The sequence below is a fragment of the Phascolarctos cinereus genome, unplaced genomic scaffold (genome assembly GCF_003287225.1).
Source record: "Phascolarctos cinereus isolate Bilbo 61053 unplaced genomic scaffold, phaCin_HiC Scaffold_2;HRSCAF=192, whole genome shotgun sequence".
In the NCBI taxonomy this organism is placed as follows: Eukaryota; Metazoa; Chordata; class Mammalia; order Diprotodontia; family Phascolarctidae; genus Phascolarctos; species Phascolarctos cinereus.
Genome location: NW_027555625.1, coordinates 43,496,914 through 43,514,189, shown reverse-complemented (window position 1 = coordinate 43,514,189; position 17,276 = coordinate 43,496,914). Strand labels below are relative to the sequence as shown.

The following is a 17,276-nucleotide window of genomic DNA, read 5'->3' as shown; positions in this document are numbered from 1 at the left end:
TCGAACCCAGAGGGACACTGCCGCTGTCCAAGCATGAGGTGACAAGGGCCTGCATAGTGTCAGAGGAGAAAGGGGGGGAGTATACAGAGGTAAAATGGACGGTACTGTGTGATAGTTTTGTTTTTGGTTTTTTGGTGGGGGAGACTGGGGCAAAGTGACTTGCCCAGAGTCACACAGCCAGTGAGTGTTATGTGTCTGAGGCCACATTTGAACTCAGGTCCTCCTGATTCCACGACCTTTGCTCTATCCACTGTGCTACCTAGCTGCCCCTGTAATAGTTTTGATATGTAGTGTGAGATAGTGGGGAATCCAGTATGCTCTTAATATATGAGAAGACCAGCTAGCAGAGGACAACAGTGTCCTTGCCAGAATTAGGAAGGTGGGGATGTCAGGGGAGTATTTTTTGCGGGGAAGGAGGGTAAAATGGTATCAAATTCAAATAGAAATAAGGGACATAAGGATCCGTGTGAGCCACACAGTGACTAAGAAAGCCACATTTTAAAGTTACCTGTGTTCTAGTGTATTGGGGTAGGGGCAGATAGATGGCACGGCGGCTACAGCCCCAGGCCTGGGGTCAGGAAGACTCATCTTTCTGAGTTCAAATCTGGCCTCAGACACTTTCTAGTTGTGTGACCCTGGGCAAGTCACTTACCCCTGTTTGCCTCAGTTTCCTCATCTGGAAAATGAACAGGAGAAGGAATGGCAAACCACTCTAGTTTCTTTGCCAAGAACACCCCAAATGAGGTCATGGAGAGTCAGGAATGACTGAAAAATAACTGAAAAAACAATTTAAGCTTCAATGTAAAGGAAACCAGGATTCTCCGAGGCAGAGGTTAGGATAAATAGCACAGAGAAAGAGGGGCAGCTAGATGGTGCAGTGGATAGAGCACCGGCCTTGGAGTCAGGAGGACCCAAGTTCAAATCCAGTCTCAGACCAGACACTTGACACTTAATAGCTGTGTGACCCTGGGCAAGTCACTTAACCCCAGTTGCCTCACACACAAAAAAAAACAAAACACAAGAAAGAAAGAGAAGAGGGTGAGAAGGTCCAGGTGGGTCTAAGGTCTTCCTTGCCTAGGATTCAGTACCCCTAGGTAGTCCTTCCCTTCCACCCCATCCTAGGGTCTGGGAGGTTTGAAAATGCTTCCAATTAAAGCTGCTGAGATATCTTTTCACAACTTGTCTTCAAAGTTCTTAGCAGTCTGGAGTGAGAGCACTGGAACCCTAAAGTGGTTCCTCCCTGGGCTAGCATCTCACTGGTGACGTGGGCCTTGACTCAGCCTAGATGGGAAGAGATACCCTTGGGCCTGGAGGGTTCAGCTCCAGCAGGGGGCCTCCACTTAGCTTGGCGACCTGGAGTCCCAACCCAGGCCTGCTTTCATCTCATCCTATACAGGCCACTGACCTGATGACCTGAATTGGACCAGCCGCTTTCTCCACCCTCACCCCTTCTACACCCTGATTTTTGTCCACGTACCAAGCTCTGGAGCAGATTTAGTGGGAACTTGAGAAGGCCCCAATAAGAGAAGATTCCATTCCATTCCATTCAGTTAAATAATTCAACAAAAAATGCCTACTAGGTGCAAGGCAGCTTGCTAACTAAAAATGGAACTCTGCCCTCCAGAAGCTTCCATTCTGCCAGCCTGGCTATAACACGTACCAGAGAAAGAAAGCCAGTCCCTTACCATCCACCACCGCTGGACATCTAAGGGGAGATCCATGTTCTCTTTGGTCCAGACAGGGGAAATGTTGCCATCATAGTGACTGTCAAACCAGTCGGAGGCCCCCGTGTCCCCCATGCAGCGACGACAGGCACAGCTCTTACTCAGGAGACCCCCCTTGTTGAGCCGCTGCAGGCCGGCGTAGCTCGGCACCAGCTTTACCCGGTGCGTGCTGCTCAGGCCTCCGGAGTCCAGGTAGGGCAGGGTGGCCATGCTGTGGTGGGAGTAGGTGAAGAGGAGCGACATGACAAAGACCAGTAGGAAGGCCGTGGAGAGAAACCAGAAACGCAGGGAGCACTTCATGGCTTGGCCGAGGGGTGCGGGACCCCCTGTGGGGGCGGGGGTCACCGGGGTCCCTCCCTCACCAGCTGGCCCCAGCGCTGCCCACCTGGTCTGGCTCCACAAAGAAAGAGCATAGAGGCCCAAGCCGCGATAAGGAAGGGAGAGGCCAACGGGGGGGAAACCCCCTTCTCTCCCTCAGAGGTGAGAGAAAACAAATCAGGCAATTGTGGCTTCCTGCCACTGAGACTCTGGTGGCAGCTTCCTCCGGACCTGCCACTAGCTGGGCCACAGGGGCTGTGCGTCTCCAGCCCCCCCACTGAGGGGGAGGTCAGTCCATCCTAGCCCTCTAGTCCCTCGGGATTGCTGGGGACCAGCTCTGGGAAACCTCCTCTTTGGTGATTTGGAATAGTCCAGTCTGGGGCAGCCGGGGTCCTTGTGGCTCATGGGCAGACTCTGAGGCTGTCCCTCCCTCCCCTGCTGTAGGGGAGCTTGCTCTGTCCCCCTGGGGAAACCAAGGATTCCAACCAGAACAGAAGCTCCCCAAGTGGGATGGGGTGTGTGGAGAAGGGCACAAAGAGGCGTCAGGAACCAGAGAGGTGGCCCCGAGGTCACTTGGGCAAGAAGAGGGGAGGACCAGGACCTTGATTCTTAGAGGACAGAGGGAAAAAACCCCCAACCTCAGCAGGCTGACAAGCTTTCAAGGACACTCAGTGGAGGGTGACGACGTTCCATGCTACCTCAGAACTTGCCCTGTCCTTCTCCACTGAAGCCTCACCACCTCTGAGGCTGCAAGCTCCTTGGCCCGGGTTGCCCAAGCCACTGCAAAGGATCATTCCAGAGGCGAGGCTCCTTGGAGCTAAGAAACAGCTGCAAGCCAGCTGCCGGGCTCCCCCCTGTTAGTGGCAGACGTGCTGGACGCCCCTGTGCTCTCTCCTCCGTCTTCTTCCCAGCAGCGCTGGCTGGGGTTCAGCTGCCCCTCTGCCCATTCCTGCTCCCCGGGGGCTGTGTACTCAGCTGGAGGGCTTTCAGTAAACTCCTGGCAGCCTCTGCCGGTCAGAACAGGGTCTGCTGAAACTGCAGAGAAGAAAAACACCGATGTACAGATAACACTCTTTGCTACCACCTGCACTGCCCTCTCGTTGCCCCAGCCCCCACCCCCACCCCCCACTGCCAGTCCATGTTGTTGTTCAGTCTTGCCTGACTCTTCATGGTTTTCTTGGCAGAGATACTGGAGTGGTTTGCCATTGCCTTCTCCAGTTCATTTTACCAATGAGGAAACTGAGGCGAACAGGGTGAAGTGACTTGCCCAGGGTCATATAGCTAATAAGTGTCTGAGGCCAGATTTGAACTCATGAATTTTGAAATTTGAACTCCCCAGTGTGGTACAATGGTTAGGGGCTAGGTTTGGAGCCAGGAAGACCTGGGTTCAAATCCTGTCTCAGACATTTACTACCTGTGAGTCACTTAAATGCTCTGTGCCTCAGTTTCCTCATCCATAATTTTTTTTTAGGCAATTGGGGTTAAGTGACTTGCCCAGGGTCACACAGCTAGTAAGTATCAAGTGTTTGGTCTGAGGCCGGATTTGAACTCAGGTACTTCTGACTTCAGGGCCAGTGCTCTATCCACTGTGCCACCTAGCTGCCCCCCTCCATAAAATTAGTGGCTCATATCAGATGGCTTCTAAATCCCTTCCAGTTCTAAATCTATGACCCAAAGAAAAAAATTAACATGGAGGGTGGAGCCCCCTAAATCACATAGGGGTCATACTAGAAATAGATCCCATCTCCCTTTATATTAACTATGACATTATCTGCATCTCGCCAATTCGTAAAATAAGTCCTGAAGAAGTTAAATGCCATGTCTGAGGTCACACAGAAAGACACTGGCAGAGCTTAGATTAGGCAGAGAGAGTGATCAATAGAGTATTAATGATTATTATTACTATGTGCTGGGCACTGTGCTACATTAGCTATTTCATTGCTTAGAATAAAAGGGTCCCTAGATGACAAGTGATCACTTGTGACCATTTCCAACTGCTCCAGGATCTGTGTGTTTTGGGGAGGGGCCCCCCAGTGAGGGAAGAGAGTCGGGGCTGGTCCAACCCAATAGGTCTCTCCATTTGCTTTTTTTTTTCTTGGAAGATCTTCATTTTTTTTTCCAGTTTTTTTTTAAATAGCATTTTTTTCCAATTACATATAAAGACAAATTTTTATCACTTTGTGGGGTTTTTTTGTAATTTTATTTTAAACTTAAATACAAAATGAGAAAAGAAAAAAAAACATTGCCTTATACACAGCAGACCATGAGAGGATTCAATAGAAAACAATAAATTTCCATTTCAAGAAAACCTATATAATAAAGACTGCGCAGTTTTCAAAGCTGCCCAGCTTTTCTTTGCTTCCTTGTTGGTTTTCTTTTGTTCTCTGCTGTGCACTTTTTGCTATGATAACTTCTTGTAACATTGTATGAAGATCCTTTTTTTTTTTTATCATAATCTTCAGGTAATCCGACTGTTCTTATGTTATTTTTCCTCAATCTGTTCTCCAGATCAGTTGTTTTTCTGATGAGGTGTTTCACTTTCTCTTCTATTTTTTCATTTTTAAAATTTTGTTTTATGATTTCTTGGTGTCTTACAATGCCATTTGTTTCCCTTTGTTCAATTCTAGTTTTCAAGGAATTATTTTCTTCTTTAAATTTTTGATTCTCTATTTCAAGTTGGTTGACTTTCTTTTCATAATTTTCTTGGTTTTCTTAGATTGCTCTTATTTTTTTCTCTAAATTTTTCCTCGATCTCTCTTATTTGAATTTTAAAGTCCTTTTAAAGTTCTTCCAAGAACTCTTCTTGTACTTGGGACCATTTGACATTTCTCGTGGAAAACGGAATGGCTTTTTTTTTAGCTCCATTATCTTCCTCTGAATATGAACCCAGATCTTCTCTATCCCCATAGTAACTATCTATGGTTGAGTTCTTTCTCCTTTGCTTACTCATTTTTCATTTAATTAGTTAGTTTTTTAGCAGCTATGAGTGTAATTAAGTTGTAGTCCTGAGGTATGGAGAATGAAGCCCCAAGTCTCAGGTCCTTCTTACTGTTATTTTCTGAGGTCTGTCTTGGGGTCCAACCTTGGGCTCTCCTCTCCTAAGCTACCGTTAGGGCCCCCAGCCACACTGTCCCGAAGATGATTTTGCTTCCCTGCAGTCCCTCCAGTGGCTACAAACTACAGCTGTCCTCTCTGCCCTGGAACTGAAACCGGGAACTCTGCTCTCCCAGGAGTGCCCACAGCCGACAGGGTCCTGGCACCTTGCTACTGCACTCACCAGGTGTGTGCTAGCTCCTTCTCCCTGTAGCCACAGCCCTGGATGCTGGTCAGCACAACTGTGTTTGACATCCCTGACAGAAGAAGGTCCTTCAGTCTCCTACTTAGCCATTAGGACGCCCCACTCCCAACACTGTCTGCAAAATCAAAGTTTTGAAGGCTGAGGCTGCCTCTCCACCCAACTGCCCCCAGGGCTTGTTCTTTGTTGAACTGACGGAGTGGCTGGAGGTGTTTGTACTTCACTGTGCCAGACCAGTCTTTCCTGGGATCTTCTCAAATTGTCTTAGGAGGACACTTTCTGCTGCTCTGACACGATGTTCTATCTTATTTTATGGAGGAGATTTGGAGAGCCAAAAGTTTTCTGACCTACTCTGCCATCTTCCCAGAATCCTCTCCTTCATTTGCTTTTGACAGAAGTTTTGAGGCTGTAGTCACAGTTTCCTGGGTCATGCTGGAGGCTAGAGGGTAGACCACAGCACCACCAAATCAGATTCAAACAGACTTCTTTTATGATTTTAATGGGTTGTGGTGTTAATTTTTTAAAAAAGAAATCTAGAAACACATGTGGTTTTCTAAGTCAATCTGTCGCTGTCAGGCATCCTTACAGATAGTTCAGTGACCCGTTTCTATCTGAGTTTGTTCCCCAGCTCCTCTGCCGAGCTGCACTGGGGACAGGCAGGGGGGCTCCTGGAAGTCACAGTTGACATCTATGCTAAGCACAGGTGAGTGGACTGGGAAAAGATTCCAGGCTGGTCTCCCAGCCCTCTGTTTCCTTCCCTTGAACTCCCCGCCATGGTGTTCACCTTGATTTTCTGGTATCAGACCCTCAGCCTCAGCCTTTCTTCATAAACTCCACTGACTCCATGCCAAATTCCCAGACAACTGTGTGTCTCAGGGCCTCCCTCTCCTAGTTACGCCACTGATCAGAGTACAGCCCAGTCATCGGCTGCAGCCCAGCTCAGTCAAGGAGCCAGGGCATACCCAGAAGCCAATCTCCCACCTCCAGGCATGCTGCAGCACACATCCCCTGCATGCAGCCCAAAGAATTTCCTCTTTCTCTGGGTGGAGGCCGGTAAAGAGAAAAGAAGAAACCATTTTCCAAGAAACAAAAGACCAGACTGCCTAAATGTCACCAAGCTAGAACCCGTGCCTAGAACTCTCATCTTCTCAGACCATGTTTCAAGTTTTCCCTTTGGACAAACTCATTCATTCAACCGTGATGATGACAGCAGATTTAGAGCCAGCAAAGACTCTTGGGGTCATTTACTCCAGCTCACTCATTCGACAAATGAGGAAACTAAGGCCCAGGGACTTCTTGGATGGCTGGGGGCACCATAGTGCACAGAGCCCCAGGCCTGGAGTCAGGAAGACTCGTTTTTGTGAGTTCAAATCTGGCCTCAGACACTTACTAGCTGTGTGACCCTGGGCAAGTCACTTTACCCTGTCTGCCTCAGTTTCCTCATCTGTAAAATGAGCTGGAGAAGGAAATGGCAAACCACTCCAGTATCTTTGCCAAGAAAACCCCAAATAGGGTCACAAAGAGTCAGAAATAACTGAAATGACCGAACTGAGCTGAAGGTCTAATGAGGTTAAATGCTTTGACCAAAGTCACACTGAGAGCAAAAAGCAGAGCTGAGATGTGAACCAAGTTCCAACCATTAAGTAAGGTGAAAGATGGAAAGATGACAAATACCTGAGACATATTACAAAGGGCAAAACTGCCCCAAGGACGAGATCAAGAAAACATGAATAACTACCAATCCTGGGCCTCTTTTCTCTACTCTGTAAATTACTTTCGAGAATAATCTACATATCCGTACCCTTTCCCAATCCTCCTCAATTCAAGTGCCTTCCCTGGGATTTTCTCCAATTTATCTTGTAGATGTCTTGTTTCTACATTAGTTATTTACATATCGTCTCCCCCATTAGAATGCAAGCTCTCAGAGGGCAGAGATTGTGTCTTGCCTTTCTATGTATTCCCACTGCTTAGCACAGAGCCTGGCACATAGTACTTTGTTGTTATGCAGTCATTTCAGTCATGTCTGACTCTTCCTTTTCGGCAAAGATACTGGAGTGGTTTGCCATTTGCTTCTCCAACTCACTTTACAGATGAGGAACTGAGGTAAACTGGGTGAAGTGACTTGCCTAGGGTCACACAGCCAGTAAGTATCTGAGGCTGGATTTGAACTCGGGGAGATGAGTCTTTCTGGCTCCAGGCCCTGCACTCTATTCCACAATGCCACCTAGCTGCCCCTGGTACTTAATCAGTGCTTCTTGACAACAGATATTTCTTAATGAAAATATGAAAGGGGAAAAGACAGGCTTTCCCAAATTAATTCCTCAAGCAGACCATATCTTCACAGTCACACACAACTGACTGAAAGACGCAGAGAATACAGCATCCCACCATGTTGATTGTTCATTGATTTTTGAAAAACTGTATCAGCAAAATGCAGCCTTAAGAGCCCTCCTTCAACAAAGAGTCTCATGCATATGTTAAAATCATAGACGATTCCTTGACGGATGCGACCGCAGAGACAGCTTTGTTCAAGGATCCTCTTAAGTATAAAGCAGGGAGATGTAATTTTACCAAAGAGGCCTCTGTTAATTGCTAAAGGTACCCTACGCAGAGAGCACACAGAAGAAGAGATTCCTCAACAGAACCTTTTGGTGTGTGTAATTATGGATGCCTCTCACCACGGGCTGGTGAAATGTATGGAGCCCTTCTCCATGGGAAAAAATGCATAAAACAAAGTACATAAAGGAATAAATTCTTGTGAAATTTGGATGCCAATATATTTTAAAAGAACAAGTTCCTTGGCCCCCAGGTTAAGGACCCCTGCTATAAATAGATGGCAAAGTCCTCCAGATAACTTCTGTTTCTGATAGTGATCTTGTGGCAACTGTGTTAATCCCTGGAGTATGAACGACAAAATTCAGGACCCTTAAAGAGAGACTCTTAGCAATTCACACAAGGAAGAAAAAAAAATCCAACCTATATATATATAAAACTATTCCCAGGGTTCATCATCTTTTCCAATTTCCTGGGCATGAGGTAGAAACACAGGAATTGTTTTGATTTGTACTTTTCTTCTGATTTGTAATTTAAAGCAATATTTCCTACAGTTATTTTGTCTTTTGATCAGACCTGTGATTTCATGGGGTAGAGAACTCCTAGTGAGGAGCTTTCTCTTCCAATAGAGACTTAGAACTTAGAACTTAAAGAGTCTTAGTTGCCTGGGGTATTGAAAGAAAGGTGACAGGATTCACCAAGGTCATGGTAGCTATATGAGACAGGACCTCAACCTAGATCTTCTCAATTCTGAGACCAGTTCTCAACCCACTATGCCATATAGTTAATAGTTTAAAATTCTTCTTTTGAGAAGAAGGGAATCATCAATGATGTAGGAGAGAAAGAGAGAAAGAAAGAAAGAAAGAAAGAAAGAAAGAAAGAAAGAAAGAAAGAAAGAAAGAAAGAAAGAAAGAAAGAAAGAAAGAAAGAAGAAAGAGAGAGAGAGAAAGAGAAAGAAAGAGAGAGAAAGAAAGAAAGAAAGAAGGGGAAAGAAAGAAAGACATGATGATACATTATTGGTGGAGTTGTGATTTGGTCCAACTAGTTTAGAAATGAATTTGGAATTATGTGAAGACAAAATGGCTAATATGGGAATATGTTTTATGTGACTGCACACATAACCTGTATCAGATCGCTGGGGAGGGGAAGGAAGGAGAGAGAGAATTTGGAACTCAAATTAAAAAAAAATGTTAAAATTGTTTTACATGTAATGGAGGGGAATAAAATATTATTTTTTAAAAAGGAATTACTGAAGAAAGTGACTAAATGTTCACACCGTTTAGTCCAGAGATCTTATTGCTGGGCACATACCCTTAGGGAGTCAACAATTAAAAAAGGGGGGAGCTCTACCTCCTCCCAAGAATTTATAGTACTACTTTTTGTAGTAGCAAAGAACTGGGGAGAAAAAGTAGATTGCCAAAAGGGGAATAGGTAAACAAGAGGGTACGTGGATGAAATGGAATATTATTGTAATTTAAGAAATGATGAATACAAAGAAGTATGGAAAAACTTACTCAAACTAATGCAGAGCAATAGAGAAAACCAGGAAAACAATATACATGGTAATACCAATGGAAAGACCGCCACCACCACCAAAAAGCAATCAAAAGTGAATGCTATGAAATTATAATGACCAAGTCTAGCCCAAAAAAGAGATATGATACCCTCCTTCACAGAGGTAGAGGATTATGGTTGTGAGACGCTACAGATAATGTCAGACTTTTTCAGTGTGTTGGTTTGTTTTCCTGTATTTCCTTCCTTTTATTCTTTGTTATAAGGGATAGTTCTCTGGGAGGGAGTAGGTGGAAGGATATATTGGTGAATGTAAGTGACATAAAAACAAAAAAAAATAGCAATGTCTTTAAAAAAATCCATACAAGAAACCCCAAATGGTGGAAGAATAGCTCTTTCTAAGGTGAGGACGTGTAACAGGATCAGCAGCCAGGGATCGGCATCCCTCTTTCCCCCAAATCTGAGAGTCCACCAGTACACTGATCTCGGGGAAGCACTGCAGAGAGCAGTAAGCTGGACCCAGACTGCATAGGAGGACAGAGGTTGAATTGCATGGAGGGAAATACACAGTACTTTTAACAACCACAAGCTCTCAAATGCCAATATTCTGGTGGTGCTGTAGGACTGACTGTAAATCACAGAACACAGCAACCTCTGAAGAATCAAAATTGCAAGTGATGACAGACACACCGAGTAGGTATAAACAGGCTGCTACATGTTACTGATGGTATGCAATAATATCATCTGTTCCACTTTTTAAATTAAAATTTTTAGAAAGTCTAAACTTAACAAACACCTCATAAAACAAGTATCTTCACAGACATTTTTCTCTACTTCTTGAGTGAGAGTCATTGCCCTGTTAATGTGTGGTGATGATGATAGGCTGGCCACGGAAAGAGACAGACACTCTGAGGGCTCTCCATTGAGAGACCTAGTCTAGAGGAAGGCCTCTGGCCCACCAGGTAGCTTCTCTATGGAGGATCTGGACAAGAATTGCACAGGATGAGAAGGTAAGGATGGGAGCTTCACTGCTGAGGTCAACGCTGAGGAATGGCTTGTCAAAAGCCGCATAATCCTTTTCCAGTCCTGAAGTGGGAAAGCCTGGGTAGGTTTGGCTGACAGAAAAACAACAACAACCATCTTTTAAGCCCTGAGCCCAAGTTCCTTAGGACAGATGAGGATCGGGTAATTCTTAACCGAAATTCACATCAGCTCTTCCCCTTCCCTCCTCCAGCTGAGTTTGCAAAAGTCTCTGGTTTGAGCAATCTGGAGTGGGTGGATTACCATTGCATGGGAAAAGGCGTGTAAACAAGCTTGGGGAACCAGCTGTTTGTAAAGTGAATTTGGTTGTCAGAGTTCCCAAGTCTGCGGCTCATTATGTGATGCCAGAGAAAGAAAGCCGAAGAGTCCAAGGAGATGCAACCAAACCCTACCTGGGCACTGAGATCTTGAAAGGAGCAAGTGTGGCTGGAGGATGGGGGGAGAGATAAAAGAGACAGCAGGACAGGCAGAGTTTCACCTCTCCAAGTTCTTGGTGATTTAGCTCAAGGATCACTTTTTTTGTCATTTGAAAATTATTGACATATTTTGTTTTTCTATTTCCCTCTTCTCCCCAACTTTGAGAGCCATCCCGTAACAAAGAATTTAAAAGGGGGGGGGGAGAGAGAAGGGAGGGGAGGAGAAGCAGTTCAGCAGAGCTAACCAAGACGTTAATTAAGTCTGACAGCATATGTTATGTCCAACCTCCATAGTCCCCCACCTCTGCAGAGAGGTACATTCTCAAGCTTGGTCATTATATAATTACATATCATTTAGTTTCAGTGGAAAGATAGCTGGACCTTAAGAGAACTAGGTTCTAGTTACAGCTATAGCACTAATTAGCTATTTAATTTTGGGCATGTCTCTAACTTCTCTCAGCCTCAACTTGTTCATCTATAAAATGGGGAGAATAACCAGCCCATCTACTTTACAGGATTCCTGTGAAGATCACATGAGATCATGTCTAAAAGAGTTTCACAAACTCGAAAGCACTATGCAAATGTAAGATCTTAATAGTGTCATCATTCTACGAGCATTTCTGTCCCAACCACCTTCCCCCACTTCTTACTCTTTTTCCAGGGCCTAGGAACCAATCTTGGCTGAATATACTCAGCTGGCTCCAGGCCACAAGCAGAAAGGAGTATTTGGGTCATTAGGGTCCCCAACTAGATGAGAGCAATTATACTTCTTCCCCCATTTTGGTCTATCTTCTCTTCCCTGCTTACTCCTGCTGCCCTCGCCTCCAGTTTTTGGCAAAGACCTAGCCTCCTTTCCCTTGTCAGAGAATAAGAGCCTGGAAAGAAATTCTCAACAGCACGAGATTTAGAGAAAGAAGTAATGACATTAAAGGGCTGTGAGTAGATGGCGATGGTAGACTCTACCAGAGAAACAAAGTAAATCAAAGATTCTGAGGAGAGGCTTAGAACCTGTCTCTCTCTCCTCCTGGTTTGCCAGCCTGATGGTGCACTGCTGGTCTGGCTAGAATAGATGAGCTCCCAGGTCCTGCCTCAACCAGCAAGTGGGACAGTCCCATGGTAGTATAAATGCCCAAGGGTGCAATGGTACAAGACCAAATGATCTCATCTTCAGGGCCAGGGTAGCAGCAATAGGAGCTCCTGGTCCTAAGCTGCCTGCAGAAGGGACCAGGGCACTAACCTACATAGGCATGGCACGGCACTGTTCTAGATCATTGCTACTGAACATTGTCTTCTTGGCAGACAGAGAGTCGAGGCATCAAAATGAGGCACAGGACTTGGCTAGGAGTCAAGGTGGGGGTAGGGTAGGGGTAAGGTCAGGCCACAGGCTGAGGAAAAGAAAAGCTCAATTCATCCCACTGCCCTTAGCGTCCAATCCCACGAAAGCCCTGGCCCACATCCCCCAACAGCATCCCCCCACCCCATCTCTTCAGTGCATTTTGACCTCAGTATGCCCTGGCCTGAGGGAACCGTCCCTTAAACACCTCTCTGTCACCTCCAACTGAAAGGCCACTCTAGCTGGGTGCCGATGTCAAGGATTTATGTTCTGTCCCTGCCTCCCTGTCATGCCAGCACCACCTGGGCTGTGCCCGGCCCAGAAGATCCCCTACCGTCTGGAGAGAGGCTGGTGTCCCAAAAGCCTGCCCCAGCCAGGGATGCCATCTGGAGCAAGCCTAGTATCTTGCGGGAGTCAGCTGAAAAGTCCCACTTCCAACTCCACTGAAGCCCGCCTCCATAATCTGGAAACGGGTTACTTCATTCCCAATAGCGTGATTAAATTGAGCCACAGACATGAAACCTTGACACTGACTGGCCTTATATCCATAGTTATAACAGCTCAAAGGGAGGCAGACCCTCTTCTTCCTTCATTGCTCTGCCCCATATTTAACTGACCCTTGCTAGCTCCATCAGGAAGACAGGCAGGAGGAAATAAAGTAGCCAAACTGTCCACAGCCTTGGACTCGGAGGTTCTACTGCTAGACATACACCCCAAGGCAGTCAGTGACATAAATAGCCCCATGTACAGAAAAAAAAGATTACAGCAGCATCTTTTGTGACAGCAGAGAAACCAAACAGACGTCCATCAATTGGGAAAGAGTAAAACAAATCGTGGTATATGAATGTAATGGAATACTATGGTGCTCTAAGAAACCTCAAAGAAGCCAACTACAGAGAAGCAAGGAAAGACTTACATAAACTAATGCAGAGAGGAGTAAAGAGCCAGAAAACAATGCACACAATGATTGCAACAATGTAAATGGTGAGACCCACCACAGAACAATCAAAAATGAATGTTGCAAAATTACAAAGATAAGAGAAGATACTTCCTTTGCAGAAGCTGAAAGGAGGCTTCCAGACTATGATTGTTATTGGGGGGTTTTTTTTTTTGTTGTTGTTGTTTTTTAATGATTTGAGTGGTTTTGCTAAAAATTTTTTTCTTCGTTTTTAGAGACGGCTCTCTGGGAGGAAGGGGGTAGAATACAGAGGGAAATCTAGGGCAGGTAGATAAAAACACAAGATAGCAATAAAAATCTATTTTTTTTAAGGAAGCCAGGAGTTTTGTCCCCCAGGAATTCTCTACTTCTGCCGTATATCTGTCTCCTCTCAAAAAGGCCTGTATACCCCTTCCGGCATCAAACCTCATCCTGCTCTAGCCTTCTTAGCAAAGCTGGCGCTGGGCAATTTCAGGGAGCTGGTATATTTGGTCTTCAGCTCTCTGCTGGCTCCCAATGGCCCTATTCCTTCCTAGGCCCTCAGTGCTCCCAAGCTACCTCTCCTGCCACAGAAGAAAGGATCTGCTAAAGCCATTGCCCAAAGGCTTTCGGGATTGAATGTTACTCTTTTCACAGGGGTTTGCATTGATCAAAAGGACTTCTGAAGAGGATAATTTTTAACCCTAAGGAACAATATTTTAATGGTCATATTTCTGGCACCTGGAGGAGGTCCCTTCCTAGTACACCTCCTGCCCCTCAGCACATCCCTAGGAAATTGTCTCAGCTTCCTAGGACCAGCTCTACTCTTTACTTTCACTCTTTAGAAGGGCTGTCCTGCTAGCTCCCCTCCCTAGTACTCTGAAGGTCTTTGCATACTCATTTCACCAGAACTGAGACTGGAAGTCAAGGATGCTTTAATAAAATAAACACCCAAAGTTTGTTCAATAGCTAAGCAAACAAAGAATGGAGAATTGACGGAGGGATGCCTGGGGGGGGGGTAAAACTAGTGAGAGATCAGGAGAGGTCCAATGAAACTCACCTCTCTTTCCAGCTGACCTGGCCTCTCCACATTTGAAGTTTTTTTCTTAAAGGACCGAACTATTTGTATTGGGGAGTTTCTGATTCCTGGCAACTCCCCACCCCAGAGAGCTCCCTCCTCTTGGGACAGAAAACTATGAAACCATCTCTTCCAAGCTGCCTAAGCGCTCTGCCAGCAAATCCAGGCAGGCTGATTTTGATAGCCTGTGGCAAGCTGATAAATGGTTCCAATTAAAATGGCCCCTCCCAGCTTCAGTCTGCTCCAGAAGAGAAAGGCCCGGGGAAGGGCTAAAGAGAACCCTCTGAGGACCAGGCCTTTATAATGTGGAGGACTACTGTCACCTCCTCCCTTCCCCACCGGCTGGTTTTCCATACCACTAGTAAAAAGCCCACTTTGCCTGTGGAGACAGCAGGGCCTGAAAAGGCCTACAGAGGCTCCCAGGCTTTGGCCTGATGCCAGCACAGCTGACATCAATGACCCAGTAGGCCGGTGGCTACAGAACCCAGAGAGAAGTTTGAACATTTTGGTCTGTGGGGTCTAGGGGGTTAAAACACTGGAGAGAGGAAGCCTGGCTGGTCTTAAAGTCTCCACTCTGACACGTACTGGCTGTGGGACCCTAGGTAAGTCATTTAACTTCCTGGTGTCCCCAGGCAACAGTCTAAGACTACAAATTAATAGGTGCCAATTTGCTTTGAATAGGGAAGTGCCTACTCTGTGTCTCACTTGATTATTATTATCTCACTTGATTCTCACAACAACCCTGGGAGGTAGGTGCTATTATTATCCCCATTTTACAGATGAGGAAACTGAGGCAAAGAGGGGGTCATCTACATAATAAGTGTCTGAACTCAAGTCTTCCTGAATCAGGACCTAGCACTCCATTCACTGTGCCAGTGCTGTTATTACCTCCACTTTACCACTGAGGAAATTGAGGCAGATGGCAGTTAAGTAACTCAAAACCAGTAAGTATTTGAAGCAGGATTTGAACTCAGGTCTTCTTGACTCCAGGCTCAGGGCTCTATGCACTGTGCTAGCAGCTTCCTCTCCAAGAGCCCCTATACTGATGAAATCACAAGTTCAAACCAAAAAAAAAAAAAAGTTTTCTGAAAAGGAAGTCAGAGACCCAAGATCTAGCCCAGGTTCCCCACCCCTGATCTAGCCTGTCCCAAGATGCCTCAGGGGTCAGTGAGATTTTGTGAATCCTGCAGAAAGTGTCCTGCTGACTTAAGGGTAGGAGAAAGCTCTTGGGAGAAAGTGAGGATTTAGATCCCTAGGGCTTCAAGCTAAGAAGGACTTTAAGAAAAGTCACGTGACAGGCTGGCTCTCGCTCAGTTCCTGATGCCCGACATTCTCCCTCCAGTGACTGTTGCCCAAGCAGGCCTTCTCTGTGACTCAGAAGTGTCTCACCACTTTGGGGTGGCACCGAGTGAGGGGTCAAGAGATCCGAGGCTATCATCTTTCCTTTGCTACTTGGTGGGTAACCCCGAGAAAGTCATCTCTTTCCTAGGTAATCACCAATCACAATAAAAGCAGTATTCCGATGGCCCTCCAAGAACATGGTACATCAGCTTTATCTTATATGATCTTCCCACCAGCTCCATGAGGAAGCTGACTATTATTACCTGCAGTTTACAGAAAACAGACAGAGGGCGACTGGCCCAACATCACACTGTTAGTTGGCATCTTCCTGCTGCCAAGCCCAGTATGTAATCTGGCTGCTGTTCTACCTAGCTGCCAAAATGATATGAAAGCCTAACCCATGGTTAGGCAGGGCTTGGCTAAGGCTGGCTGGAGATAAAATGGATTGTCTCTGGTGCTACTGCTCTCTCCACACCTCTCCCTGGCTGCCGAGGGTCCTTGCTGTAGTATTCTGTATTCTGGACCTTTCCTGACATCCTCCCTCTTCATTACTGGCTCTAAAATCCATCCCCTTGGACCCTGATTTTAGGCTCACAAATCTTGAGAAACCAAAGGGGCTTCAAGCGGCTTTTTCCCCCCCAAAATGTCTTTTTCTTTTAAACAGGAACCTTCAATGCCTTAAATCAGAGAGGCTCTGAATGGTGGGAATCTGTCAAGCTGTGGTGAGTGGATACCGCCCAGGCAGGGAGTATTTGGCATCGGGCTAGCCCTGAGCCCACAGAAGACAGATGCACCCTAGGCATGGCTAAGCCTCAGGAAAAAAAAAATGAAATAAGCATTTTATCTTCCCTGCCCCTGGTTTTCCCTTTCTATCCTTTTTACGGTTTTCAATGATATTTTCAATGCTTCTTCCAGGTATGTGGGATTTTCTCTCCTAGTATCAGTAAAAAATCTGAAAAAATTGATTCATATGAAGCCAAGTCCTAATGAGTTCTCCCTTCCAAGAGTATTTTAATGAAAGGCAAAGCTTTAAGCCAAAAGAATGGCTCTCTAATGGTGTACTTTCAAGTATTCAGGGAAGGGTTTGGGGCTAGACAGCAATATGGAAATATCTAAGGATTTGTTAATGGGGATTGTTGCCAACCATACCTTTCAGAGACCTCGGCACATGTGTGAGGGTGGATAAGAGCCACTTACTAGGGCTATGGCCTTGGGCAAGCTGTTTCTCTGCTCTGAGCCTCAGTTTCTTTATTTGTAAAACAAAAGAGTTGCCCTTGACTATCTCAAAGGTTTCTTCCAGTTTTCAATTCCATGAGCTCATTCCAAAGATCCACCCAGCCACAAGCCTCTGAGGACAGAAGGTCTGCCAACATTCTGCTCTGTCTCTTGCCAGTCCCAACATGAAACTCTGGGAGGGGAGTGTGTCTTCATAGGTTAGCAGAGAGAAGGTGCCTCAGAGCCCTTGCCGCTTTTAAATTTTTCCCTGATAAAGGGACAAGAATTCAAGGCTGGAAAACAAGCCCAATTTCCTGGAATTATTGTGAGATTAACCCAGGGGACACTCACCCAGACCGTGGCTCTTCTTCCAGGAAGTTAGAGCTCAATAGTTTGATGCTGTGATGGCCAAAACTGCTGGAAGGCTACAAGGGTTCTGTCCTTCTGCACCCCAGGAACAAATGTACATGAGGCTGGCTTGAGGAAAGGGGAAAGACAGGCTTCTTCTGGTAGCCAGATCAGCAGGAGTTGTTT

General features: G+C 45.9%; 1 protein-coding gene across 4 annotated transcripts in view; it reads right to left on the bottom strand.

Annotated features, from left to right (window-relative positions):
• ST3GAL2 (ST3 beta-galactoside alpha-2,3-sialyltransferase 2) overlaps positions 1-17,276 on the bottom strand; it is a 55,723-nt gene that overhangs the window by 11,852 nt on the left and 26,595 nt on the right. For 2 of the 4 annotated variants that reach the window (XM_020963609.2, XM_020963611.2), the window contains exon 2: positions 1,686-3,077. In XM_020963609.2, the coding sequence (XP_020819268.1) occupies positions 1,686-2,024 (339 nt within the window). In that variant the 5' untranslated portion in view covers positions 2,025-3,077. Of the gene's footprint in view, positions 1-1,685; positions 3,078-14,168; positions 14,245-17,093; positions 17,184-17,276 lie in introns of those variants that run through there. The other 2 variants (XM_020963610.2, XM_078149349.1) reach the window with 2 other exon arrangements.